Source organism: Vulpes lagopus, chromosome 6 (genome assembly GCF_018345385.1).
Source record: "Vulpes lagopus strain Blue_001 chromosome 6, ASM1834538v1, whole genome shotgun sequence".
NCBI lineage: Eukaryota > Metazoa > Chordata > Mammalia > Carnivora > Canidae > Vulpes > Vulpes lagopus.
This window is the reverse complement of record NC_054829.1, coordinates 49693866-49720239: the sequence shown is the minus strand read 5'-3', so window position 1 is coordinate 49720239 and position 26374 is coordinate 49693866. Positions and strand designations below refer to the sequence as shown.

At 33.3% G+C, this 26374-nt stretch overlaps 1 protein-coding gene across 1 annotated transcript in view; it reads right to left on the bottom strand.

The window, feature by feature from the left end:
• Positions 1 to 26374, bottom strand: part of MDGA2 (MAM domain containing glycosylphosphatidylinositol anchor 2) — a 778807-nt gene that overhangs the window by 73851 nt on the left and 678582 nt on the right. Inside the window, 1 exon segment of the mRNA XM_041760034.1 lies at positions 12017 to 12165. Within this exon segment, the coding sequence (XP_041615968.1) occupies positions 12017 to 12165 (149 nt within the window).

Here is a 26374-nt window from a genome sequence, read left to right as displayed (position 1 = left end):
AAAAGTTGGGCCTTGCTATTACCATCTATTTTGTAAAATAGAACCTGTCATGGCCCTTTTTTTGTAAAACAATGACAAAAGATTATTACATTGTGAATACATGTTCTGTTTAGGATCAGAAATATTTCACTATTCTATTCAATATTCAGAATATTCACTATTCTATACTGATATGAGTTACAGTATATATCTACTTGCTATTTGTTAGCTTTGCAACTCTCTGACAATGAGTTTATTCTTTATAATGCAACTCCACAAAGGGAACAGATTTTCTTTTATTGAGTCACTGTAATATTCTCACATTCCAGACTAGTATTTATTGAATTCACGCGTAAACATTATTGAGCTGGTTACTCAGTGGGAAGATACGTCTTACTTTCTAGATAAGGAGGAAGGCATTTTGCCCATCCTGGCAAAATGTTGTGCCTTTACTTAGATTTACTGACAGATAGCTAATAAAAACTCAAGCCCAACACCTATATTAATTACCAACTGTCTCTCATTGAGCAATCCCAATTACAAACAAAGTTTCATTCTTTGTTTGTCCTACTTTCTAGCAAATCCACTGTGGGCTCTGTATTGTCTTGTTCCACAAAACCAGTGTCTTATCAGTTCCCTTATTCTAACAATATGAAAATATCTGCTAATCACACTTTTAATTAGCAAAATGCCCAATTCTTTTCTATTGGCCTTTGCATTATTATAACGATCAGATTCACACTAATTTTTTTTTTTTAATTTGGATCTCCACTGTTCTTATAATATTCTATTTGTCTAATAGGCATTTAAAGATCTGGTGCCCACAAAACTAAATGTAAAAAAAAAAATCTATATAATTTATACATGTTTTTATTTTCCTTTGATATGCTTATGAGGTGCTTAAATCTCTTAGCTTAATCATCTTGTGACTCCTATCTCTTGACCTCATTTATTTCTATACTGAAATGTCAACCCCAAAGAAAGGAGTTCCCTGGACCACACTATTTCTTATAGCACCAGGATCATTGTTTACTCCATTATCTCATTCCACCACTCTTCCCAAATTTTTTCTACCTAAAATAATAATAGCTGTTTATTTGTATACAGATTTCTTCCTAAATAAAAGGAAAGTTTCACAAGGTGGAATTTTTCTTAAGTATAGTGTTAGGGCTATTTTTGACTTCTCATTAGCCCAGGGCGGAAGGCACATCTTTAGTAAGGTATTTGGGTACCAATTTAAAGGGAACAGAAAAAGTTCCAGGTAACATATTACATTGACATAAGGTCTCACAAACAATACTCAATCATCATACTATTCTTGGCAATAAAACAAATTGTGAAATAAAGCCATACATACCATGTATCCATTTATTACCAATAAAACCAGAATTATCCTTAACATTACTATTTTTGGTGCTTATCTAAAAATATGGGCTAGAAATTCAGAGCACTGGATGCGTCATCCAGAATTTCAGAAACTAAATGCTAAAAAAAAAAAAAATCCAATTACAATACAGAGCTGTGTGAAAGGGGCAAACAGCTAAGACTCTAGTTCTTGATTTCTTAGTCATAAACATGCTGTCCTGGGCAACTCTTCTCAGTTTTGTTTTGTTACCTCTTACCAACTTGAAACTCTAGCAAGCTTTTGGGAGCTACTTAGGAACATTCTATCCCAACTTAAAAACTGTGATATTGGAATACAAAATTCAAAATACATATATATATATATATTTTTTTTTTTTCTTTAGAGAGAGAGAGAGTGCAGAGTGCACTGCCTTCGGGGAGGGGCACAGGGAGAGAGAGAATCTTAAGCAGGCTCCATATTCAACATGAAGCCTGACTCGGGGCTTGATCGCAGGAGCCTGAGATCATGACCTGAGCCAAAATCAAGAGTCGGATGATTAACTGACTAAGCCACTCAGTGTACCATAAATTATATGTTTAAATAAGCAAGAAAATTCAGTTATCCTTTCGATAATGCCTCTTAGAACGTCATATGTCCCTCAGTTGGCAGTTTGTTTTTGTGCAAGTCACCTATCTTGCATATTGTTAACAGGTTTCTACAGACTGACCAGTCACAATATGTCCTCCAAATACATAGATTTAAACTATATTCCAACTCAGATGTATTTCATATCCCTGAAGATAATTAAGAGTTATGAATGTTGCCACTGAATTTTTGGGTCACTTACCTTACCTCATTTAGTTTTAAGAAAAACTTAAATGGCAAATGAATGCAGAAAGTATTATTGTTTCATTTTAGTTAATGTACTTGATTATTTAAAATTAGATTCCTTCTTTCCCCTAGGTGAACTATAAGCCCACTTCTATGAGCATGATTTGAAAATTGATGTCATGTGGGAAAAGCAAAGACAAGACTTTTGCTACCTTCTCAGATTTTCATGAGATTCTCTGAATACAGAATGAATTTTAATAATATCAGTTTTTCCTCTATCTCTGCTGTATTTATTGTATTAGCATTAGTTGCTTTCTGAAATTATTCTATCCATTTATATATTTTTGTCTGCTCTCTATCAGAATATAAGCTTCATGAGTTCATAGACATTTTATGTCTGCTTCACTCCTTATCCCATGTATATCTAATAGCATGTGGCATCTAATTATAAAAGAAAAATAAAAAAATATTAAGGCTTTGATGAATTATACACAGGACTATGTTTCAGATTTTATCGTTCCTTTACAGAGATCGTATATACACAGGGGCATTTATTTCAACATTTATTTATTGATTCAGTCACTCAAAAGACACTTATTGAGCCCCTTTGAATTCTTTACACTTTCACTATTTGAACTAAATGGTACAATTTCCTAATAAAATCTATACTCGTTCTTTTAATATTCTAGAAGTAAACTTTCTGATGTTATATTTTTATCAGGACATCAAATGGTATTACTAATATATTCAATCAAATACTGCTGACTAGAAAGGTAAATCTGGGTAGTAATTCACGCCTTTCACAAGTATTTTCTTTTACCTTTTCAGGTACATGAGGATAGCACTTGTTTGCCCTTTTGACTTCAGATCAAATCATAGGGTTTGCTTTGGTCAAGGAAAAATGAACAGAAGTGATATGTGCCCCTTTCAAGAGTAAGATTCGGGAGTTGGTACATGCTTCAACATGTTCTCTCCAGAAAACAATTGATACTGTAAAAATCATTTTGTGTTAATGTATAGAAGCTTTAACCTAGTATGCCAGTATCTGTGGAACAATAAGATGCTTTCTAAAGAAAGGATAATAAGAATTATAAAGAAGACAGTATAAAGTAAAATACATATATTTACATATATATGTATATACATATGTATATATTTTAAATTTTTTAAATTTTTACTTATTTATGATAGTCACAGAGAGAGAGAGAGAGAGAGGCAGAGACACAGGCAGAGGGAGAAGCAGGCTCCATGCACCGGGAGCCCGACGTGGGATTCCATCCCGGGTCTCCAGGATCACACCCTGGGCTAAAGGCAGGCGCTAAACCGCTGCGCCACCCAGGGATCCCCCATGTATATATTTTAAGTGTAACTATTCTTCTAATTTTTTTTCTCATTTTAGGACCTATTATTGCAGCACCTTGTACCGTAAGCATAAACACACATATGTTCAAAATTAGCTTCCCTAACCAGAAAAGCTGCTTACTAAATATAAGGCAACTTCCTATGAGTTTTGTTTTTTTTTTTGTCATTTTGCTAAGGTATGAGTCTCTGAGAATAAATTTTAGAACATTAAAAAAAAAGAGTTGCAGGGATACATGTAAGTTATTTTACATTATAACATGAAACTTCTCTCAAATTATGTTTTTAAATTTTGTCATTTTACATTTCCTTGAAAACATTACATTAAGTATGTGCCTGCCATTCATCTCAAGAGCAATTCATTTTCCTCTTAGTATCAACAATTAAATTTAAGAATAGTTTTTAACATACTGAAATGAGAAACAAATATCCATGTTTTGATAGACGATTTTCAAAAGACAACAAGCATATAAGTAGCAAGCGTCTTTGTCATCTCTGTTTTTTTGCTCCCTTCTTTCCTCCAACCTATATTTAAGCATCTATTCCTCCTGATGTTGCCACATCAATTTCTCTCCAATCACCAGAGCAGTAGCACTGATTTGGGTTGTTAGATATCATTTAAAATAAAGTAACAGCTGTCATTCTGTGCTGTCTCTTCTTAATTTTGTACCACATCAGTGATCATTTGACTCCTGTTTTGGATCTTTCCAAGTCTCCCCATTTCTCTCAAGGGAAGTCTAGCTCCTGTGGAACAGTTCATATGTCCCTTTGTATCCTTGCTCCCTCATACATCCAGCTTGTTCTTTTCCTTCTCTCTTGCACTATGGTCCAGATAAACTGCTTTATTTTCAGTTCTCTAAACTTATCATGCTGGCTTTGTATCCAGCACATGTTAATTCTCTCCATATCCCTTGATCTGGGTAACTTCTCTATTCACCCTTCCCTGTAAGTTTGCTATTATTTCCGTCAGCATTCCTCATCTCCCAAAGTTATCTTAGGTTTCCCTTCAAGTTTTCCCACAATATCTTACATCCACACCTATCGTCATACCTATCAGTACTGTAACTGCCTGCTTGGCTATCCATTCCCAGACAACAAGAAATAAATCTTTTAAAAAACAGTAGATGAATGAATGACTGTTTTCCACTGAACTTTGTAATCCTAGTCATTTAAGACTGAATATATATATATAATAGCACAGAATATATTATGTTATATATAATATACATAGTATATTGTTTATGTATATTATACACATATATGTCTACTGAATAGTTTCTTTGACTTGGAGCAAATTCTTGGAATCCATAATAACCATGTATTTACAGACTGTAAGATATACAATTTAGACATTTAAGAAGTGTTCTCTTATCTAAAGAAATATATCAATCAGGGCAGCCCATCTCAGCAGTTTAGCACCACCTTCAGCCCAGGGCCTGATCCTGGAGACCTGAGATCAAGTCCCATGTCGGGCTCCCTGCATGGAGCTTGCTTCTCCCTCTGCCTGTGTCTCTACCTCTCTCTCTCTCTCTCTCTCTCTCTCTCTCTCTGTCTCTCATGAATAAATAAAAAAAAAAAGAGAGAAATATATCAGTCTTCTCTTCTTAATGAAATAGTGATTCAAATGGACATCCTGGATAGGCTCTCATCAAATTAATTAGATTTGTAATCAGTTGACCTTGTAATAATATTAAACCTAAAAAATATAGATACATTTTTTTCCATTGCCTTCTTAATTGCCTTAAATAAAAAAGTGACCCTGGTTTGACAGTATTTTTTTAACTTTAGGCCTTTATAAACTTAAAATTTATGTAAAAGTACAAATATCATGCACATATTCAGACATTTGTTCCTTAGTTTCCATGACCCAGCAGATTTTTCTATCTCATAGTTAATCTTTTTCACTGGAACTTTTATCCTTGCTATCTTCATGCAGTAAATTTGTGTCTCTACATTTTTGCTGCCTTTAGATCTTCGGTCTAATGCTTCTGACCTGTAACTTTACATATTCAAAGGTAAATGTTCACTCAAATTCTAGTTGCATGTTCCTAACCAGGCTCCCTTTGTCTTATGTTCACTATCACTCAAACTTAACAACTCCAATTTAAAAATCTGAGCATTAAAAATAAATAAATAAGTAAAATAAAAAATAAATAAATAAAAATCTGAACATTCTTGCAAACTTTGAGCCAATATCTTACTTTTGTCAATAATTTAACATGCTTTTGCTCTAAAAGTCTTTTTGAGGTTGTTCATTTTCCACTACTTTCAGAGTCAAGAAATAGGAAAATACTAATTTTCCTGAGCAGTATTACTATACAAAATTAAATCTGTACAAAGAGCCATAGATTTGAGAAAAACTCTTCAGAAAGTAGTTGAAATTTTCTAAGACAAAAGTACCCCTATTTCACAAAACCTTTCACATCAAAGGCCCATGGCTCATGTGGGTCTCTTGAATTTATTGTATTTATTCCTTCTAGTAAATACACTGTGAAGTTAGTATTTATGGGAATGAATGAAGAGTATATGTGTAGTGTTCTTCATTTGGAAGATGGAGATAACCACTTTTTATAAACTGGCTTATTTCTTTTCCAGAGCCAAGAAGACCATTAACAAAATGGCTTCTCTACCTTTCTCTCTATCACCTGCTCTCTTCTTCATCTATATATTTGATGATTTCCAGAACATTCACTGAAGAGATTGGAATAAATGGCAGAGAACAAAGCTCACTGTACTTTAAAAAATTGTTTCTAAAAGATTAAATCAACATTCAAGTTCTGCCCATTTCAACATTTTCTTAATTCAATTTTTCTTTTTCCCCCTTCATGACTCTAATTTAAAGCTTACTCAACCTTACTTCAAAAGTGCCTAATTTTTTTCTCTGCCTCTATTGTAATATCATTTAATATACTATATATGATATGATCAGATTAATATATGGAAGATGTCATTTTATTCATGATTTAATACTATACAATGAATCCAGATTATCTATCAATTCTCCACAGATTTCCCTGGGCTGGTACTAAATGCCCTATGTCAAATGGTTCCTCCAAACATCTCTCTCAGTGAAATCCATCCAACTGGCTTACGTCAATCATGTACATTACTCTAATCTCACTTACTTCAGCATTTGCAGACTGCCAGTACTTCTTTATACAGGTTGCTAAAGCATAAAAAGTCATCCCCCATGACCAACCAAATATACTGCCTGTTCCTTAAATTTTCCTGCTTTAGCTATAAACACTTTCAACTAGGTACTGAGCAATATTAATAACCACAATTGTCACATATATGGTCATTTGTGTATATAATAAATCTATACATTTTAATTACTATGATCTACATAACATGAGGTCTTTAGTGAAAAAAAAGTAACAAATTATTTAATAAATAACAAAAATGGAAGGGAAAATAAACTGGAGGGGAAAATAAACTATGGCTCAGTCACTATAGTCACATGTATGAAGACCAAAATGAAATTTATAATTAATTCATCTAATAATTATACCAAACAGTACATTTGCAATTGGTGATTTCTTGCTTAGTCATCATTAATGATTACTATTTATGAAACAAATGAGTATAAACCTGTAAAAACTAACCAACAAGTCTCTACCTTGGTGATTACATCTCTTAACCCCTGCTATCTTGCAGTAGTAACTGCTCCTCTACTTGTTTCTCTGGCCTTTTGTATATATTCCTATTGCAGCACTTGCTTTAACGAGGCTCTAAGGGCAATGCTTCCTTTTTGAACTCTTGGCAACCATTGTAGGATTAATTCACTGAAAGTTTTATTGACAATGTGAACAAATGAATATAATCCTAAGCACTTTAATATGTCATGATTCAAAAAGACAGGAACTGTGGCAATTTTATTTTAACAATAAAACATCCTACTTTCAAAAGAGGACAGTCAGAAAGCCACATTCATTGTGCATCTCTGGCAGAATGTAAAAAAGAAACTATATAAAACCCTAAAATTCTTTATTATTAGAAACTATAGTTGTGTATATTTCGAATGTTAGCCAAATAATGTTTATGTTGTTTATACTACATTCAGATGAGTTAGAAACAGTTTTGCTTATTTCAGTTTTGCTTGTTTCTTAATTCCTTAGATACCAAGGAAAGCAGACATTCAAATAACCTTTTTTCTTTCCTGTTAAGCAACAAATGAAGCAAATAATTGGAGGCTAGTGGCTGTCTAAGGAGATCAAACAATTGCTTAGCTGAGCCTAGAAAGTATGAATTAAAGATATTAAGATTTTGAGAAAACTTTATTCCCACACATTAATATTTTTGACTCCACATGATATATTTGTTCTCTTTTTAAGTCTCTTAAAACAGTGCTTCCAGAATGTGTGTGTTTTTTTTAATGCATTGCAACATCTTCTATGAAAAGTATGTAAGCCAATACTCAAATCTGAAGAAAATTTTCCTCATCATAGTTCAATATAGACCAAATAGTTTAATTGAAATAATCAACCAATTTTACCAGAAACCTGGAGAAATGCTGGGTTCAGTCCACCAACTCTATCCAGCTGTGTTGTAATAATAGAGCAGTGATTTTATCACCTTAATTTAAGATTAGATAAACAAGGTTTCTAACAGTTTCTGGCTTAAAAACAAAATAGGGCTCCCTAGAATTGAATTCATTGTTAATTTTAAAGAATCAAATTTGTTTTTCAGACTTTGTCTAATACAGAAATGTATTGCATGGGTAAAGCCATGTTCAATATAAAAAGGGGAGGTGCTCTGCACTAGATAACCTACATATTTTGCATATAGAAGAAATTATCTTGATATGTATGCTCAAAATAAAAATATATGAAAGAACATCCCTTTTTTAAACATGTTTCTGAGGGTATTCCTAACATTGTTTATTTAAATATCATCCAAATTATAGTGATTATATTCAAAAGCTCTTGATTCAAGACTCTGAGATAGCTGGACAATGAAAAAAGCCATTTGTATGTAATATAAAATCTTCATTACAATGATCATCAGATCAGAATTCAAGAGTCATTTTTTTTAATGCTGGTATCTGATTATGTCATAAAACATGTTACCTAAATGTACATGCCTGAGAAAGAAGCAATCTAATTTTCTAAGATAATACAGAAGAAATAACCTCATTTTACATTACTACTGTTGTTTCCTATTATTAAGCGGGGATATTTTTAAAAGAACTGTATCATTTTCATAGTATCTGGGATGCTTTTGCCTTATCATCCTAAGCTTCAGTGTATATGGAGATCTTCACAAGAAATGTTGTCTTTTGAGGCTATTTTGCATGTAAAGATTTTTCATGTAATGGTTAAGTGTAAAGAACATGGTAGTGGCGAAAAGACAAGTGGCTCTTTCTGTTCTCTTCTTATTCACATTGGCAGAACAGCATGGGGCCATTACTCTTTATTGAGATCTCCCCAAAATATATATCAAACTTTCTCTCCCATAGCAAGACATAGAATCTGAGTAAAATTATCAATTACAATAGAGCATTATGAAAAAGCACCCTAGGAAAAAATAATGCTTCCTTCTAAATATAGAAGAAAATCCTAAGAATAAAGGAGCCCAGAGAGAATGCTTGGCAAGGAAAGAGTTAGCTTCAAAAATTGTAAAAGAAGCAGGAATTGTTTTCCAGACCATGGCTTATTACACCAGAAGTATCTTTTCCTCTAGTGGATGGTATGAATCTCACAAATTTGAAAAGAATAGTATTAGTAGCAGCCTTACTGATCTGATCAAGAAGGCTTTAAACTAAGACTCAAGGTGGAAAAGAAAAAATGTGAATCCATAAAATGGATATTATGGAGGATAATAGGCTTGAAATGAAAATAAGACATAGTGACAAAAATGTCCAGAAGTTATTTTGTGAAAATCTTGGGTTGGAATAATCTCTAGGCCTAGGATATATGGTATACCGAATAAAATGAAAACAAAACAAACAAACAAACAAAAAACACTGTAGATGTGTTATGGTCTTGAAATGCACTTTTTTTCTTTTAGTGCTTATACAACTCGGGTGGATGAGTGCAAGAACTGCCACATATGTTTATGTAAGGAATGCCCTGCACAAGGGAATCTGACCTGTGGGGCAAGTGCAGAACATATTCCACTCCACATGCAATTGCCCAATAAGTATCATTATCTTCAATTTACAGGGTAGGAGCCTAGGCTTAGGTATGTTCAGAAACAAGCTCAAGGTTATCTAGCTAAAAAATGATGAGGCTATATCATCTAGAATTGGAAACCAAGTACGTCTGGAATTCATAATTTTAGAAAAACACAGGAAAGTTTATACACACATATGCACTCATATATAATTTATTCTAAAATAGCAGAGTAGGGGGAAATTATCTAATTTGTTCACAAGGAACAACAGTGACTGAGAAATGAGTGTCACTGCATATCAGAGAGTTATATATTAGTTTTATGATCCAGAAATATAAAGATAGGAATTTACAGGAAATGGTAATGTAGGAGAGGAAAATCTAAAAAAAAAAAGAAAAGCTGCCTTTGGAAAATAGTGTATCGATCCTAACAAAACATAATACAGAAAGTAGTTTATTAATAATGGGTGCAAGATGTGGATGAGAAGGAAGGACTTTGGTTAGCTGGATCCCTCTTAGGAGGAAATCTGATTCACTAAAAATGTATTTGGGGGGAGGACTCTAATGGGAACTACTTTTCTACTAAATTTGACTTAGAGAGAAGGTGGAGATTTTGGGACTGAAAGTTTTAAGAAGCAGAGTTGGGTAAATTCTGCAGACGGAAAACAGTCCTTCTATTTACAGGGAGCAATAGGTCATTACCCAGATACTCTAAAAAACATAACTGAAGAAGAAAGTGAGAAACCAAAGATGAAATTCTGACTGTTTCATTGCAAATAAAGCTATAACCAGACAAAAGGAAAAGATACCTAAGAGAAAGAATTTAATTTTACAAACAGCAATTTGGTATTTGGTTCTTAGGTATTTTCAAATATAGGTAATATAAGATGAACATGAATGACCAAATCAAATGGTAAGGACTTAGAAAATGAGTTGATGTGTCCAAAGACAAGAATGCTCTACGAAGCTCCAAATATAAAAGATCTAAAAATGTTAGTTGTGTTAAGGTAAAAAAAGAAAGAAAGAAAGAAAGAAAGAAAGAAAGAAAGAAAGAAAGAAAGAAGGAAGGAAGGAAGGAAGGAAGGAAAGAAAGAAAGAAAAGAAAAAAGATGAGCCCACCAGCTGAGAGAAAAGAATGCTGTTCTTTCTTGTTTATATTTTCTTTATCAGGGAAGTTATCATCAAATTAGAATGAGTAGAATGATATGGATTTGGGATTTACTCAGATTTCCTTAGGAACTGAAATAAAAGAGGGATAATAAGAACGTTTCTCAAAGATCCAGTCCTGTCTGCTTTATCAGCGATCTGTGAATACTTAGCCAGGAAAGTAGTGATTATCAAATGCCAGGATGTATTCACTAGAAAAGGGATTCTTTTGTCTTGTTTTGTTTTTGTTTGCTTTTGTTTTGGTTATTAGACAGATGGACAAGAACATCTAACTGACAAATATCTTAATTTGAATGATGTATCTTACCTAGTCTTTTATTATAACTTACTGAACATGGTAGAAAAACACTAGTGTGGAATACAACTGAGTGGATTACTAATGGTTGATCGATGTTTCTCCAAGCATATTGTGTACTTTTTACTGTGGAAATTCAAAATGCTGTTCTGTGATTTCATTAAGGAAGTGGAAAACAACACTTTACAAAACTGTGGATAATACGAAGTTGTGAGGGAAAGCTAATACTTATATGGTAATCAAATAATTTTGAAAATGTTTTCTTATGCAGAAACAGTCACTCAAGATAATATACTCTGTGACAGGAAACAATATAAAGACCTACATTTAAATTTCAAAAATACTATTTATGCCAACAAATGATATAGGGTTTAACAATGAATCATTTGAAAAGATCTATCTTCACAAAACCCATGATCTTCAGCTATCTTAAGAAAACATTGTACTTGATTGTTTCTGCTCATTTTAGTAAAATATTTCTATTCTTCAGATAATTAAATTCACTCTTAACACATCCTCTCTCTATACTTTGAAACCCTCCAAGTAAAAATAAGTAAGACTTCTGGATTCTTAGGAAACAAGACAAAGAATTATGCAGCTTAGGTAATTGTGCACAAATCTTAAGTTTCTTTCATAGCAAGAATACAACGTAATTTCTATATCATATCTTGTGATGAAGGATTTCAGAAGACTCAAAGGATTACACTTTAAAATGTCTCTTGTCACAGTAGAAAATGCCAATCTTAATTCCAAACATTTGTGGATAGTTGAGAACATTTTTATGTAGAGCACAATTATCTTCCATATGGGAAAATATATCCTGGGATTTATGCAAAATGATTAAAAATTTATATCAACATATCAGAATAACAAGGTCATCACAGAGAACCACAAAGAGAAAAAAGAGGCACCAATTAAATTTCTCACCTGCCTAATACCCAACCGGTATGCAACAATCCGATCTACTGCATCAGGATTCATTTGTGTCCACTGAAGACTGTAAGAATAAACACGATGTCTGTTCTGCCACACAGGATTGTAGGTATCGTAATAGAATTCTGGAGCATAGGCCTTTCCTAAAAATAGAAAGAGTGCTTAAATTTGAATTATGACATGTGATAGTCAAACATGCTTATTCTTTTTGGTCCTCTTACCACATTCTAGAATGTGTCTCATGAGTAATTCTTCTATTTGAAAAGTCATATTATTAAAATCTAACCAATTTTCTGGAGAGTTTTGAGAATAGAAGCAAGATTTCTTGGTTGATTAGATGGACAGTGTGAGAGGAAGAGAAGAATCAAGGACAACTCCAAGTGTTTTGGTCTAAGGAACTGAAAGAATGGAGTTTCCATCAAATGAGATGAAAAACTATGGGAGGATCAAATTCGGGGGAGAACTTCAGAAAGTTATTTTCTAACAATTTGAATAATCTAAACAGAGACATCAAGTGAGATATACTAGAATAGTCTAGACTAGTCATATACTAGTCTAGAATTCAGGCGAGGCTAGGATTAGAGTTATAATCTTGTTAACCATAAGCATTCAGATAGATTTTAAGTTTAAAGCCGTAGACTGAAGAGATCGTCGAGGAACTGTGAGTAGATAGAGAAGAAAAAAATAATATCAGATGAACTGAATTTGGCTTTTAATAAACTAATTAGTGGAAATAAATACATGGAATTAAATATCTGACTCTTAGTAACATTTGAGAACTTCTCCTGCATCAACATTGAAAAAAATGTTCTATGGATATTCATTCAGTTAAATTGAAAATGAATTAAAAGGAGATCTCCTGCATAGAAGGAGATCTCTAGAAAAGGGCCAGCACATTCACTTTATTGCCTCTTTTATCTCTTTATTGTATTTTTACTTATTACTAAGTGATGGCACAAGTTCATGTTCACAACACTAGAGCAAAATCTAGATGAGAGGAAAAGAATATTTTGAATAAAGAAATCAATACCCAAATGTTACGGACAACTTGTATTTGAGACCAAACTTCTCAAAATATTATTGAGGATGTGCATTTAGTAGTAGCCTGGATAAAGAGCTAGGGCTTTTGATTAAAAATAAGCATCCAAGGGTGCCTGGTAGCTTAGTCAGTAAAGCCCCTGACTCTTGATTTCAGCTCAGACCAAGATCTCAGGGTCCTCTGAGATGGAGTCTGCTTAGGATTCTCTGTCTCCCTCTGCCTCTGCTGCTGCCCTCACTCATGTGTACGCATACATGCTCGTGTGCTCTCTCTCAAAATAAATAAATAAAATATTTTTTAAAAAAGCATCTAAAATCTATAAATGAAATAATGAGTTGCCTAAGTGACTAATGTAAACCTAGGGCGTTTTCAGTAGAGCCTAGTGTCTACACTGAATTAAAGGAGTTAAAGTCCCAGTGGGTGTTTTCGACGTGGGGGATGGGGAGGGAGTTGCTTTCATTTTAACCAAGCGGGAAATACAGTTTATAGTTCCAAGCCATCACTTTGTTCATAAAAGGTACCGTGCATTCAAATGGAATGAGGAGAGTCAGAACCTATGGCTGTTTAGCATACAAAAGAACAAAAAAGTCTATTTGGCAGATGGAGTTTTCTAAGATTTGAAATTTTATTGTAGAGAAGAAAATCAGACAAATTTTAACCGGTCTATGAAATAAGATGAATTTCAGTGCATGACCATTAAAAGGAAATGCATTTTGATGTTGAAAGGTTCTACCAATCCTTTCTGAATATGGCATGATGACCTACCTAGGAGACTATGATTTTCTCTTCATTAGTGGTTTTTGTCACTACCTACCAGTCATTTAGCAGGGCTGAGATGGGTGACTTTCCACAAGGTGGCCAGTAAAGCACTTCTGCATCTCAAATCCATAGGGTGCTATGAAACATTTGCCTACTCTTTATTGTACTACTTTAATTGTACTAAGCATACTAATTTATAAATTCCATTTCATGTTTCTATTACCTGTAGTCTAATCCTACTTTTTGTTGACTTTCAGGAGAGTAAAACTGGCTGCCTGTCATAAATGCAAATTGCCATAATCTAGAAGCGATTGTTTATCTAAATAAATACTTTTAAGCTTATTGAAGCAGTTTAACCTCAAAGTTAAAAAAAATCCTCATGACTCGTCAATAATATGAGTTTATCAAGATCAATTTTCAAGGTCATCTAAACCTTATTTAAATTTTCCAAATAGATCAAATTTCAGTAAAATTCCATCATCTTTACATTTCATTGCAGCCTTTTATTAAGGCTTTCCAGTATATTTTTCCAGTATATTTTAAAAATATTTTTTGTGCATTGATATATCTGTATTACTATAAGTAATATAATATAATAATCTCTCATGGAACACCAGTATAGAAAATAATTTAGAGAAGATCTGTTTTAACATCTTATATGGCAGATAAATTTAGGAACAAAATAGAAATAGTGATGATGTATGACAATTCATATTAATGCATAATCAAATGAAACAGGCCTCATTACAAATTTTGACTTTGATTCATAGAGAAAGTTTTATTTTAGTTAAAAGGTTTTTTATTTTATTTATTTTTTAAGATTTTATTTATTTATTTGACAGAGAGAGAGACAGAGCACAAGCAGGAGGAACAGCAGAAGGAATGGCAGAGGGAGGAGAAGCAAGCTCCTCAATGAGCAGAGGCCAGATGCGGGCTTTATCCCAAGGACCCCCAGGACCCCAGGATCACAACCTGAGCTGAAGGCAAATACTTAATTGACTGAGCCACTCAGGTGCCCCATTTTTAAATTTTGTTGAATTGCAACACCTTAGTGTTAAAGGTTAAAAGTTTTTAGATGCTTTGTGAGTAAAATCAACTAGTAATAAATAATCACTGATAAGATATAATTTTGAGGGAGTTGGGTGGTTCAGTTGGTTAAGTGTCTGACTCTTCAGTTTGGCTCAAATCATGATCTCAGCCTCATGAGATCAAGCCCAGAGTCTGGTTCCATACTCAGCATAGAGTCTGCTTGTCCCTTCCTTTCTGCTCCTAAGACTCTCTAATAATAAATAAAATCTTTTGAAAAATAAAGAAATAATCTTGATCAGTTACAGTTAAATATAGATATTATTGCTTATGTCTCAGAACATATTGTATACTCAATTTCTTTTGGATTAACTACCAAAGAAAAAATATTTTCTAATTTTATTTAAGAAATAATTTTTAAAAGTAAAAAAAAGTACGTCAATTTTTTCTCTGATTTCAGAACCAATCATATTTAATATTTATACAACCATTTTGTTAAGAAGCACACTGTAGTAGTAAGGGAAAGCCCTTATAATAATCCTAGGCTTTGACAACCAAACATGACATCTGCTGGCTGAACACGGAAAAAAATCATAATATATTTTTTCTTTTTTATCTTCTGGGCATTTTTTCCTCCTTCCAACAAGCATGCCAAGAAAATTCTTTCTCTTTTATATTCTAGTTTCATTTTTATACAACATTGTCCCAGTTTAAATCTTTTTAGACTAAACGACCTAGAACTACATTCATTATCTAAACTAGCATACAATTCTTAGATACATTATGTATATGGAATTTGGATTTTAAAATAACCTTAAAATATATGTGGACAAATATTTTATTGTTCAAAATTTTAAATAGAATTTATATAAAATACATTTATTCTATTTTGCAAATAGCTTTGAAAAGTGATTAAATTGAGATTTCAAAATATAATTTTATGCATAAGCTAAAAGTTCAAGATATAATAAGCTATATCATGTCACTTTCTTAAGTCTAAGAATGTTAATGTATAATAAAAATCTTTCTTAGATGCTTCTCTAAGCCTGCAAGCAAGGACTTATTCCATGAGGGTCAAAAAGCACAAAACTGAAAACCAGACACCGAATTAAGAGTTTAAGGAGGAAAGGAGTGCTGTTGGTAATTGTACCCTTGGGAAATGGAAATTTAGTTTCATAGGAGATGTGATTAATGGGCCAATGCAAGATGAGAAGGTGGAAATGAGGCCACAACATATGATCAAATAGCTATCTCAGACATAGGGTCAACTAGAAACAACTTTCCCCTCACCAGCATAGGAAGATGTCAAAAATATTTACATTAACAAGAAAAATCATCCTTGCTCAGTGACACCACTGGAGCACTTGTATAAATATGATATCAAGTTATTTATGAAAGACATGCTCTCAATTTGGACTACAGGAAATTTCTCTTAATTAATCCTCAATGAATATGAATTCAGAATACAACAATACTAACCCACAAGAAAATGTTCAACTATGAATGACTAAGAAAGCCAATGAACAACTGGATTAGTTGTAGATAACAAAAACATAAAATAGAATATATAAATAAAAATGCCCAAGACCACTGAAGAAATACAATAACAGAATGTTAAACAAATAATATAAGACTTTCCATGGAAGAGTAATTAATACTCTCCTGGGATCAAAGATAGGCTTCACAGGACACATATCTGACATCTTTATAGATGTCAATTTCTTAAAGAAGAAATTGTTCAGATAGACAGGGATGGCTTATCGAGGGATAAAGAAGAGAGGAGATAAAGCATGGTCTTTAGCGGAGAACACTGAATGTATTATAGATAATATTTTAGAACCACCACAGGAACTTGTATGACTATAGCGTGCAGTGCCCACCTTTCCTACCAAACTCTGCACTTTTGAAAAAGAGGGATGTCTTATCAGCTCTTGTATAACTGCTAACACACTCCTGTGTTTGAATAAGACATGAAGGATAGGTCAGTCTAACTTATGAAGAGTCTTGATATAAGATGTTTGCTACTTATCATATAGTCCAATTACCCTCCAATTATTTTAACCAGTACTCACTTAAATAGGAGAAAAGATTTTATAGTGTTCTCTATTGATTCTCACATCCCAGAGTGAACTCAGTGAAATCAACAAATTGAATGAAAACTAAATAATCAAAATGGTAATAATCAAGGAATTCATGAAAATACACTTGCAAAGTATCAAAAATAATAAAACAATTTAAAACTTTTCAAATGTATATTTGTTATCACAAGAAGAGTAGCCACAGAAATCCATGGGAATCTGATGATGCTCCGATTAAAAAAAAAAAAAAACACCTTCTAAAAATCACAAGAATCACAGCTCTGTGCCTGTATGCATTTTTAGTAGAGGCTAACAAACACAGTAAAGTCACACTGTATTCAGTCAGACTCATAGGCCAGCTAAGGCAGTAGATTGCTCATTGTTACCTAGGAGACATGATATATGGCAAAAATCTATGCAGCTCTGTCACTCCTCCACAGGACAGAAGAAAGAACATGCGATCATTGGCATCATAAATATTTTCTCTTCAGATTAATGAATCTTGAGTCATATTAAAAATAAAAGAAAAGATGGGGTGCCTGGGTGGCTCTGTCAGTTAAGTGTCTGACTCTTGATTTTGGCTCAGGTCATGATCGCAGGATCCTGGGACGGAGCCTGGTGTCAGTTTCTGTGCTGAGCGAGGAGTCTGCTGGAGATTCTCCCTCTCCCTGTCCCTCCGCCCTTCCCTCTCTATCAAATAAATAAGTAAATCTTTTAAAAAGAAAAGCAAAGAAATGCTTCTATAGAAATGGGGATTTTTCTAACTTTTTAATCAGGAATATGATATAAATCCACTTTATAGTTTACAACAGTAACTGGTAGGCAAAGAAAAAAGTGGACTGGATGACTGAGAAGCCCTGGGCAGGAAACCAGTAAGAAGATACTGTTAATGGGGGCACCTGAGTGGCTTAGTGGTTGAGTATCTGCCTTCAGCTCAGGTCATGATCCTGGGGTCCTGGGATTGAGTCCACTATCAGCCTCCCTGCATGGAGCCTGCTTCTTCCTTTGCCCATGTCTCTGCCTCTCTCTCTCTCTGTCTCTCATGAATAAATAAATAAAATCTTTAAAAGAAGAAGAAGATAGTGTCAAAACAAATGTGACAAAAAACAAAACAAACATGGTTTGGGAAACAAAGAAGCTAAAAAATCATTGCAAATAAACATCCAATTAGCACTTATCCTCTGACTGGATACTGTGGGTAAACTAAATTTTCAGTCATCAGACATTGAATGGACACTAAGTCTCTAACTGAGATGGAAAATACTGTATGCATCTCATCCTGCATGAGGAACAAAGTCCATTACCTCTTGGTATCCTATTCTCCTGAAATCTAAGTGTTTTGATTCAAAAGTATGTAAAAGTATCTTGAAAGTGGAGGCAAAGTAGTATTCAGAGGACCAAAAAGGTTTCATTCTGCTAAGTCAAAGTAAAAAAAAATTTAAAAAGAATCAGTATACTCATCTGTGTTACCTATTTGATATTTAATATTAGGACCTATTAAAAAGAAGTAATAAAAGAATTACTGCTGAATTGATGGTTTCTGCCTATTCTCATTTGACTAGAAAGGTGGTAAATTAATACGAAGAAAGAATGAGAAATGGAAAATATCTAAGTAATACTGACAAAAGAAACTATTGTACCTAATAAAGAACAATTTATGTTAGAATTAAACTGAATGTTACAGCAGCAATAACTGAATGTTAAGAGTTGTTTCAACAGTGATAACTTGTCAATATATGTGCTGGAAACAAAAATGTAACAACTAAATTATACAGCTGTGAAGTCAATGACATCTTTCAGTTAATGATTTGTTTAGAGTTTGTAAAAAAAAAAAAAAAAAAGAATGCAAGACATGTAACAATTTATAACCTAACCAGATCATTTAAGTGAAATGCCTTTGTATTTGAGACGGAGAAATGTTTATTCATACTTTGTCTTCCTGCTTAGAGACAGTCAATACATTTTCAAAAGATCAGTCATTGTTATGACATTATTTTTTCAGTAATATTTTTTAGCCTTGAATTAATGAGTATTTTTATTGAAGAACAGTTGACACACAATGCTACATTAATTTCAGGTGTACAATGCAGTGATTGCACAGGTGTATACATTCTGTTATTCTTACCACAACCATGCAATCCTATTACAATACTGTAGACTGTATTACCTATGCTGTACCATTTATCCCTGTGATTTATTCATTCCATAATTGGAAACCTGTATCTGACACTCTCTATCGCTTATTTTGCCCCTCCCCCCACCATATGACAGGATTCTCATGATATGCTCATAGCGTCATCAATTCATATCCTTTATTAAAATATATTAGCGTAAAATACAGGAGTTATTAAGTAATTAAAATTATGGAGATTCCAATATTCTTTTCTTAATGAACAAAAGTCTAGTGAAGGAAAGTACTTAGACATATGTGCAAACTTTTAACTTAGTTTTTTAATAGTTTGCTTCAATAATATAAGTTCACTTGAATATAATATCCTACCATACAATTCAATTTTCCCTTACAGATAGTTTTTAAATGATTAGATATCTAGAGGAAGTATGTTTATAAAAATATCTACTCAGAAAATTATTTAACTCATGAGTTCAAATTGTCTAAATAAAATGTTTTTACTTCAATATCTGAAATGTAAAATTAACAAAAGACCCAATTTCACAAATTAGTCTAAAATCACCTTCAAGTATCCATACTTTAGCCTTTTCCTTAATCTCTAGGAAAGCAGAGGCCATTAAAATGATGTCCCAAGAAAATGGCTTCTAGGCCTATTTACTAAATGAAAATGAAGATCAGAAGCAAAGACGATAATTTACCAAGAATCCTGTGGTTGCTTATTAAGAAAGAAATCGCTCATACTTGGGATGCTGGGTGGCTCAGCAGTGGAGGGTCTGCTTTTGGCTCAAGGCGTGAACCCAGAGTCCCGGGATGGGGTCCCACATCAGGCTCCCTGCATGGAGGCTGCTTCTCTCTCTGCCTACGTCTCTGCTTCTCTCTCTGTGTCTCTCGTGAATAAATAAATAAAATCTTAAAAAAACAAAAAAACAAACAAAAAAAAAACCCTGCTCATATTGAAATAGGTAGGCAACCAGATAGGGTTTTCAGAAGTAACATGGTTTACTAATAACTTCTAGCAAAAAAAAAAAAATTAAACCACTAAATGCTCAAGCCATACATATCCACATCAGTAGGTAATGTGATATGTTTATATTGTAAGAATTCTCCTCCAATTCAAGGCACTTCTCAGAGGAGTTCATAATTTCATTTGAGCAAGGATATGCAACACAAGGCAAAATTCTTTATTAACACAATAAAAATTAATAAATACTGTGTAGTCAGCAAATATTACTAATAATAGATCTATTTAGTTACTGCCAAGGACTCTTTCAATTAGATTTCTCAGTTCTCAATAACAGCAATTATTTTATGAAGTTAGCTGGGTTAGAAAGCTATCATTGGGGATTCAAGTGGATCTGCATATGCAATTTATTTTATTTATATAATTTTATATAGTCTATATAAAATACCTATCATAGCACTGGGGAAATAGATTTAAATAAATATTAATTTCTTGCTGTATCCCTTCCAGAAAGAAAAGGAAAGGAAAAAAAGTAAAATAAAACTCTCTAGGAAGAGTTCCATACTTGGTTTATTGTTATGGTAGATGCACAGGAAATTGAAGCAATTTTAAAACTCAACTGGACAAATTTAAATGAATGCCTATTTATTTTCTGTAAACTTAAATGAAGCAATATTTCAACACAATTAAGTCACCCTCTGACCTAGAAAACAAAATATTTATACAAAGTAGTTATTGGCTTGCATGCCAAAGATATATTTTCTTGGGCGATATAAAATAAATATATGTATATACCAGGTAATATTTCAACTTAAATGAATACCCCTTTAAGTCTAAAACTCTGAATGTACTTTGGCAGAAATTATGCAAAATATGAATAATATGATTTTTTCCAAACAGGTTTAGATTATATCTGGTCCAAAATTTTAAAAGATGATTTGGATTTGACGAAAACATTAGCTTTCACATTTGGTATGTAAATCGGAAATTGCCTACGGTTTAGATAAAGTTTGGAAATGAAACTTATAAATCTACTGATATTTTACAAGGAAATACCTAAGTAAATGTTATATGTATAAAAACAACATGTTCTAAAGAGAAATAATGTGGAGATGTCCTTTTGAAATAAAAATGGCTGATTATTGGTAGAGAAGAGATGTGTATGAAGAAGAAAAGGCTCTGTGCCTCAGTTACTCCCTTTGTATACCATAGATCTTGCCCACCACCCTGTCAAGTATTTAAGACACATATGAAAATTGTACATCTGGGGATGATATTTAAAAGTTATTCTACTATAATTTACCATTACAACCATGGACTCATGGAGGAAGAAAAAAGAGACAAAAATTGGATCTCAAATTTATATAAGAATTCAGAGTTTACAAAGTACTTTCACAAATATTAACTTATTTTAATCTTCACAGAGGTTGATAAGGACAAATATGCAAAGGGATATTACTTGGCTTGAGCTGCAAATCTTGTAAGTTAATCTGAACATCAAAACTACTTAACTAATGCACACTACTTTCCTTGCCTAATTTGCAGATCATCACTCAAAAAGATCTGAATGAACATTTTGTGACAGGGAAGAGGGGGTTACATCATTCACCTAAATGTACAGAGAAAGCTGGCTTTCAAACAGAGGATCTCATTGCTACCTTCCTCAGTGTATATTATTTTAAGAATGGTAGGATTAAAAATGAAATTATTAGAAGTCTCTCTTTTTAGAAACATTGCAGGAAATACTCTCAAGGCAGAGAAAATATCAAATCATTTTGCTTTGTTTTATATTTAAAAAATGTCATTGATACATAGTACATGTCAACTGTCAGCAGGTGAGAGAAGCACAAGGTCAAGGTAGCTATCTGGAATGCTATATTTGGCTATGTCACAATGATTGATGTAGGTTGATTTTGTGCTTCTCTTTTGTTGGTAGGTGAAGGTCTATAGCTAATCCTTCAAGAATTATACCAGTTATTTCATATATTGCAACAATGCCTATGAATGAGCTAGATATTATCTATCTAGCGTAGATATGCATGTATGGTGGCATAGGGGGCAGAGATATAATTGAGATTGCAGAAGAAATTACATAGATGTCATTAAATTTCACAACACAAAAGCAGATTTGGAAATAGAAAATGGTTAAATGTGCATGGTGTCCAATCTTCGGGATAAACACAAACTTTCTATTTTGTAGTGAGTATATCCTTGTTCTCTGGCCAATTTTATTTCCCTGGCTCATCCTATGCATCCTAACCAAAGAAATACTGCTGGAGAATCAAATCAGTGAAGTGTCTAGCAACCATTTATTTACAAAGTCAATTGCTAATTCTTAAATGGTCCAGAAAGGAAGCAGAAATACTAACCACATTCCGTATATTCTGTTTATATGCCAGCACCCATATTTTTATCTGCCTCCAAACCTTTCTCATGCTTTTTCTGGAAATCCCTAAAAGACTTCTCACATATAATCCAAAAGCCAATCACTTTAGGCTTTCCTGCCCTTCCTTTCTTATTCTAGCTTCCATCAAAGAAACAGTCAGCTCCCTTAAGGTTGTGTATAGTATCAGGAAGTTTTATTTGAATCAGAATTATATAACTAAACTGTGTGTGAAACAACTACCAATGTACAAAATTTGCAATGGAGTATGTCTAAAAGGGAATAAAATTCCCACTGGCAGTGTAATACTAGAGATTCTATTTATTTTTCTTCAGTGTTGTAATTTCAGACACTAAAGGAATTTTTTTTTATTCTCTTCATATACCACAAATACATCTAGATAAGTGACTTCTCATGAAGACCCCACTGGCATCTTCCTATTCATAACTCTATAAACCTGTTTGTAGTGTTCCTCTACCTGGTAACAGAAAACATTTCAATTGTGGCGTCCAAAGCGTTAAAAAAAAAAAAGCTTAATCTAGGGAATAAATCTCTATACACTTAAGGAAGAATTGATGCTTGATCTCTCCTAGACAAAAATAACTTCTTAAGGCACTTCTGTTGTTAGTTTTCACTGTTTGTCAGTCACCATGCTAATCAACTTGCACACATTATGTTTTTTAAAATGCACAATCCCCTGCAGGTTGAGAATATTCTTATCATTTTCTTTCTACAAAAGATTAAAATGGAGATTAGAAATCTTAAACAGCTTGCCCTATAGTAAGCAATCATCCAATAACACACCTACATTCTGAATCCATGCAATCCAAAGCCCTTTTTTTGTTGTAACATCCAATACCTCTGGAAATGGTCACTCATGACCAAGTGTGCCTGGCTGAAATGGTAAGTAGGACTGAAATTCAGGCCCTATTCCTCTTGCAACTGCTTCTGCCGTGGTATAGGAGCCACATCTGTTCAGTAATGGGGACTTTCCCCCCAATTCACACACAAGTACTGTCAGGCTGCTGGGTTTCTTGATGTCACTTCCACTAATCTAAAAAGTATCCCTGCTTTCCTACTTTGTCCATTGTGAGTACAGAAACTGAAACTACAATTTATCCTTGGTACTCAACCAGATTTGCCATGCTATATTGTTGTCTGTAAGTATTATCAACTCAGGACTTCATAAAATAAGGGATTGATTAAATCTCTAGAATGAGAACTTACATATATTTTATTAAATATTTAACTCAGGAATAATGAATATCCAATAAGTTGCAAACAAACATATTCATTCTTTCCTAAAGCTATACATTCCCTAAAAACTTAACAGCTCCAAATATCTTAAAGCCTTGTGTTCTTTTATAGGACCATTGGTTGGGATGTGCGCACGGAGGGGGAACAGATGGGTGAACTGACCCAGTGGCTCTCAGGCTGAGACAGCTGAATGTTCAATGGCGTACTTATAGACCACATTAACTTCTTGGCAAGTGCTGTTGCTGCACATGTGGGTGGTCTATTGCTGAATATAAATGTGCTGAATATCATTTAGGCAGGGAGCAAGAGGTGTTCAAGTGAGTTGGAGAGGAGCCCAGAAGGTATGCTGTTTATCTTCTAGGAACATTTATTTTCTCCCAAACATATAACTTGAATTAATAAAATGGATTTAGATGTCAATAAAGGAAACTAGTTATTGAAACGGAATCACTGTGATTCTCTAAGAATAACTAAAAGATCTGTGAATAAGACTCCTAGCATAAGAAAAAGATTAGAGCACAAATAACTGTTTTTATCATATTGCTAAGAAGCACTGGTCTGGATCTGACCGCAAACCGGCTCTCTGCCAGCAGCCAGATTCTGAGGCTTCTAGTAACTGTCATATTGAAGTTCTTTGGGAATAGGTAAAGTTCATTAGAATGATGAAAGAAGGGGATTTCTTAAGTTATGCTACTTAACCAATATAAGATTGTAAGACTTTGGTTATATCCTCTGGTCTAAAACCTGAAAAGAATTTATAGAAATAAAACCTCTATTGACTTTTTCAATTTCAGGCTCAGTCACAAAATCTCCCTTGAGAAAAGACGATGGATAAGATTGTGAGCCATCATCTGTGAGCCTCTCTCCTGACCACTTTAAGTCTGGTTTTTGGCATGCCTTTGGAACAAGTTTTGCACTGTTCTCATCCATTAATCATCCCTTCAGGGTGATAAACAGAGGCCAGGTGCTTAAACAGACACTTGGAAGTTTGGGAGTTGGCTTTGATTCCACTGAACTAAAAACCTCTTTGATTCTTTTAAAGATTGGTTTTATTACCACCCAATAGCTCCTAAAAATTAAACTGTACTAAGTGCTAAACAGGTCCTTTCTTAAAGGCTATTATTTTCTTAGTGATAAAAATACTAAACATGTAACACTCATATATATAGGTGTGCATTTCTACATTTGGGTTTCTTTGTTTGATTCTTCTCTGGTTGTCAATGAATATTATGAGAACTCTTTTCTCTCAGGGGAAACTATTTGTGATTTCAGACTATTTCTCATCATCTACAAACTGGATCTAATGCCTGCCCAAAATATCAGGAAGCTGTGAGAAATAGTTTTGGAATCCAATGAGTTACCTTGCTAGGCTATCTCTGTCTTCTCTTCATTCTATTTAGCAGTTAAAGTCTTGCTTATAATGTGGTAATCCTCCAAAAACCTCAAAACCGGATTCATAGCTCTCTCATTTAACTCCTATGTATGACCTTCGTTATCAACATATTAGGTCAGTCTATAGCCTTAATGCAACAGTTAAGAGATATGATTAGGAAAAGATGCCAGTGGTTATCATGGGGAGGGGAAAGCTGTGAAGAAAACCAGTTTAGTGTCTCCATCTAAAGAAGTAATTTAGAGGTTGGTGGAGGAAAAAGGAACAAAGGATTCTTGAAAAACAATAATTTTTTAGATTATCTTAAATATATTAACATAATATGGATTAGGAAAATTATATACATGTTAACATTAAATAGAACAAGCACCTTCATATTATAAAATACCTCCTACTTGCAATCCTACCTTAGTTGGCAAATATAATTTATTTGATAATATTTAATTGAGGTATAATTTAGATACAATAAAATGCACATATTTTAAGTGCAGATTTTGATGAACTTGAAAAAATATGTACTAATGGGTAATCATCATCCCAATCAAGATAAAGATTTCCATCACGGCAGAAGGTTACTTCCTGCCCCTTTGTAATCAATCAGTTCCATTCAGTCCCAGCCAAATAACAATCTAGTTTCTCTTACTAAAGGTTAGTTTTGCCTATTCAGGAAATTTGTATAGACAGAATAATAAATAATACACTTTTTATGTCAGGTTCTGACACAAGATATATTGGGTGAGTTTTTGAAATCTATCCAACCATATATTGTGTTTACCAGTAATTTTTTCCATTTTTCCCATTTTCATCATTGTGTATAATTCCATCTCTTTTTTTTATATAATTCCATCTCATGAGTAGATTGCAAGTTGTTTATTCATTTGTTTATTGATGGATATTTGAATTGCTTTTAATTGGAAGCTATTACAAATAAATTATTTTTATACAGGCATATGCCTTCATTTCTGTTGGACAGTCATCTAGGAATTTAATTGCCAGATTACTTGGTAAATTTATGTTAAAATTGGAGAGGCAAATGAATTATTTTCCAAAAAGTAATGTCATTTTACATTCCTAGAAGCAGTGTGTGATAATTTCAGTTACTCTACAACCTCGCCAACACTTGGTATTGTCAGTCTTTTTAACTTTAGCCATTATAATGTGAATGTAGTGTTATCTCATTGTGATTTATTTTTTTTAATTTTTTTTTAAATTTTTTATTTATTTATGATAGTCACAGAGAGAGAGAGAGAGGCAGAGACACAGGCGGAGGGAGAAGCAGGCTCCATGCACCGGGAGCCTGATGTGGGATTCGATCCCGGGTCTCCAGG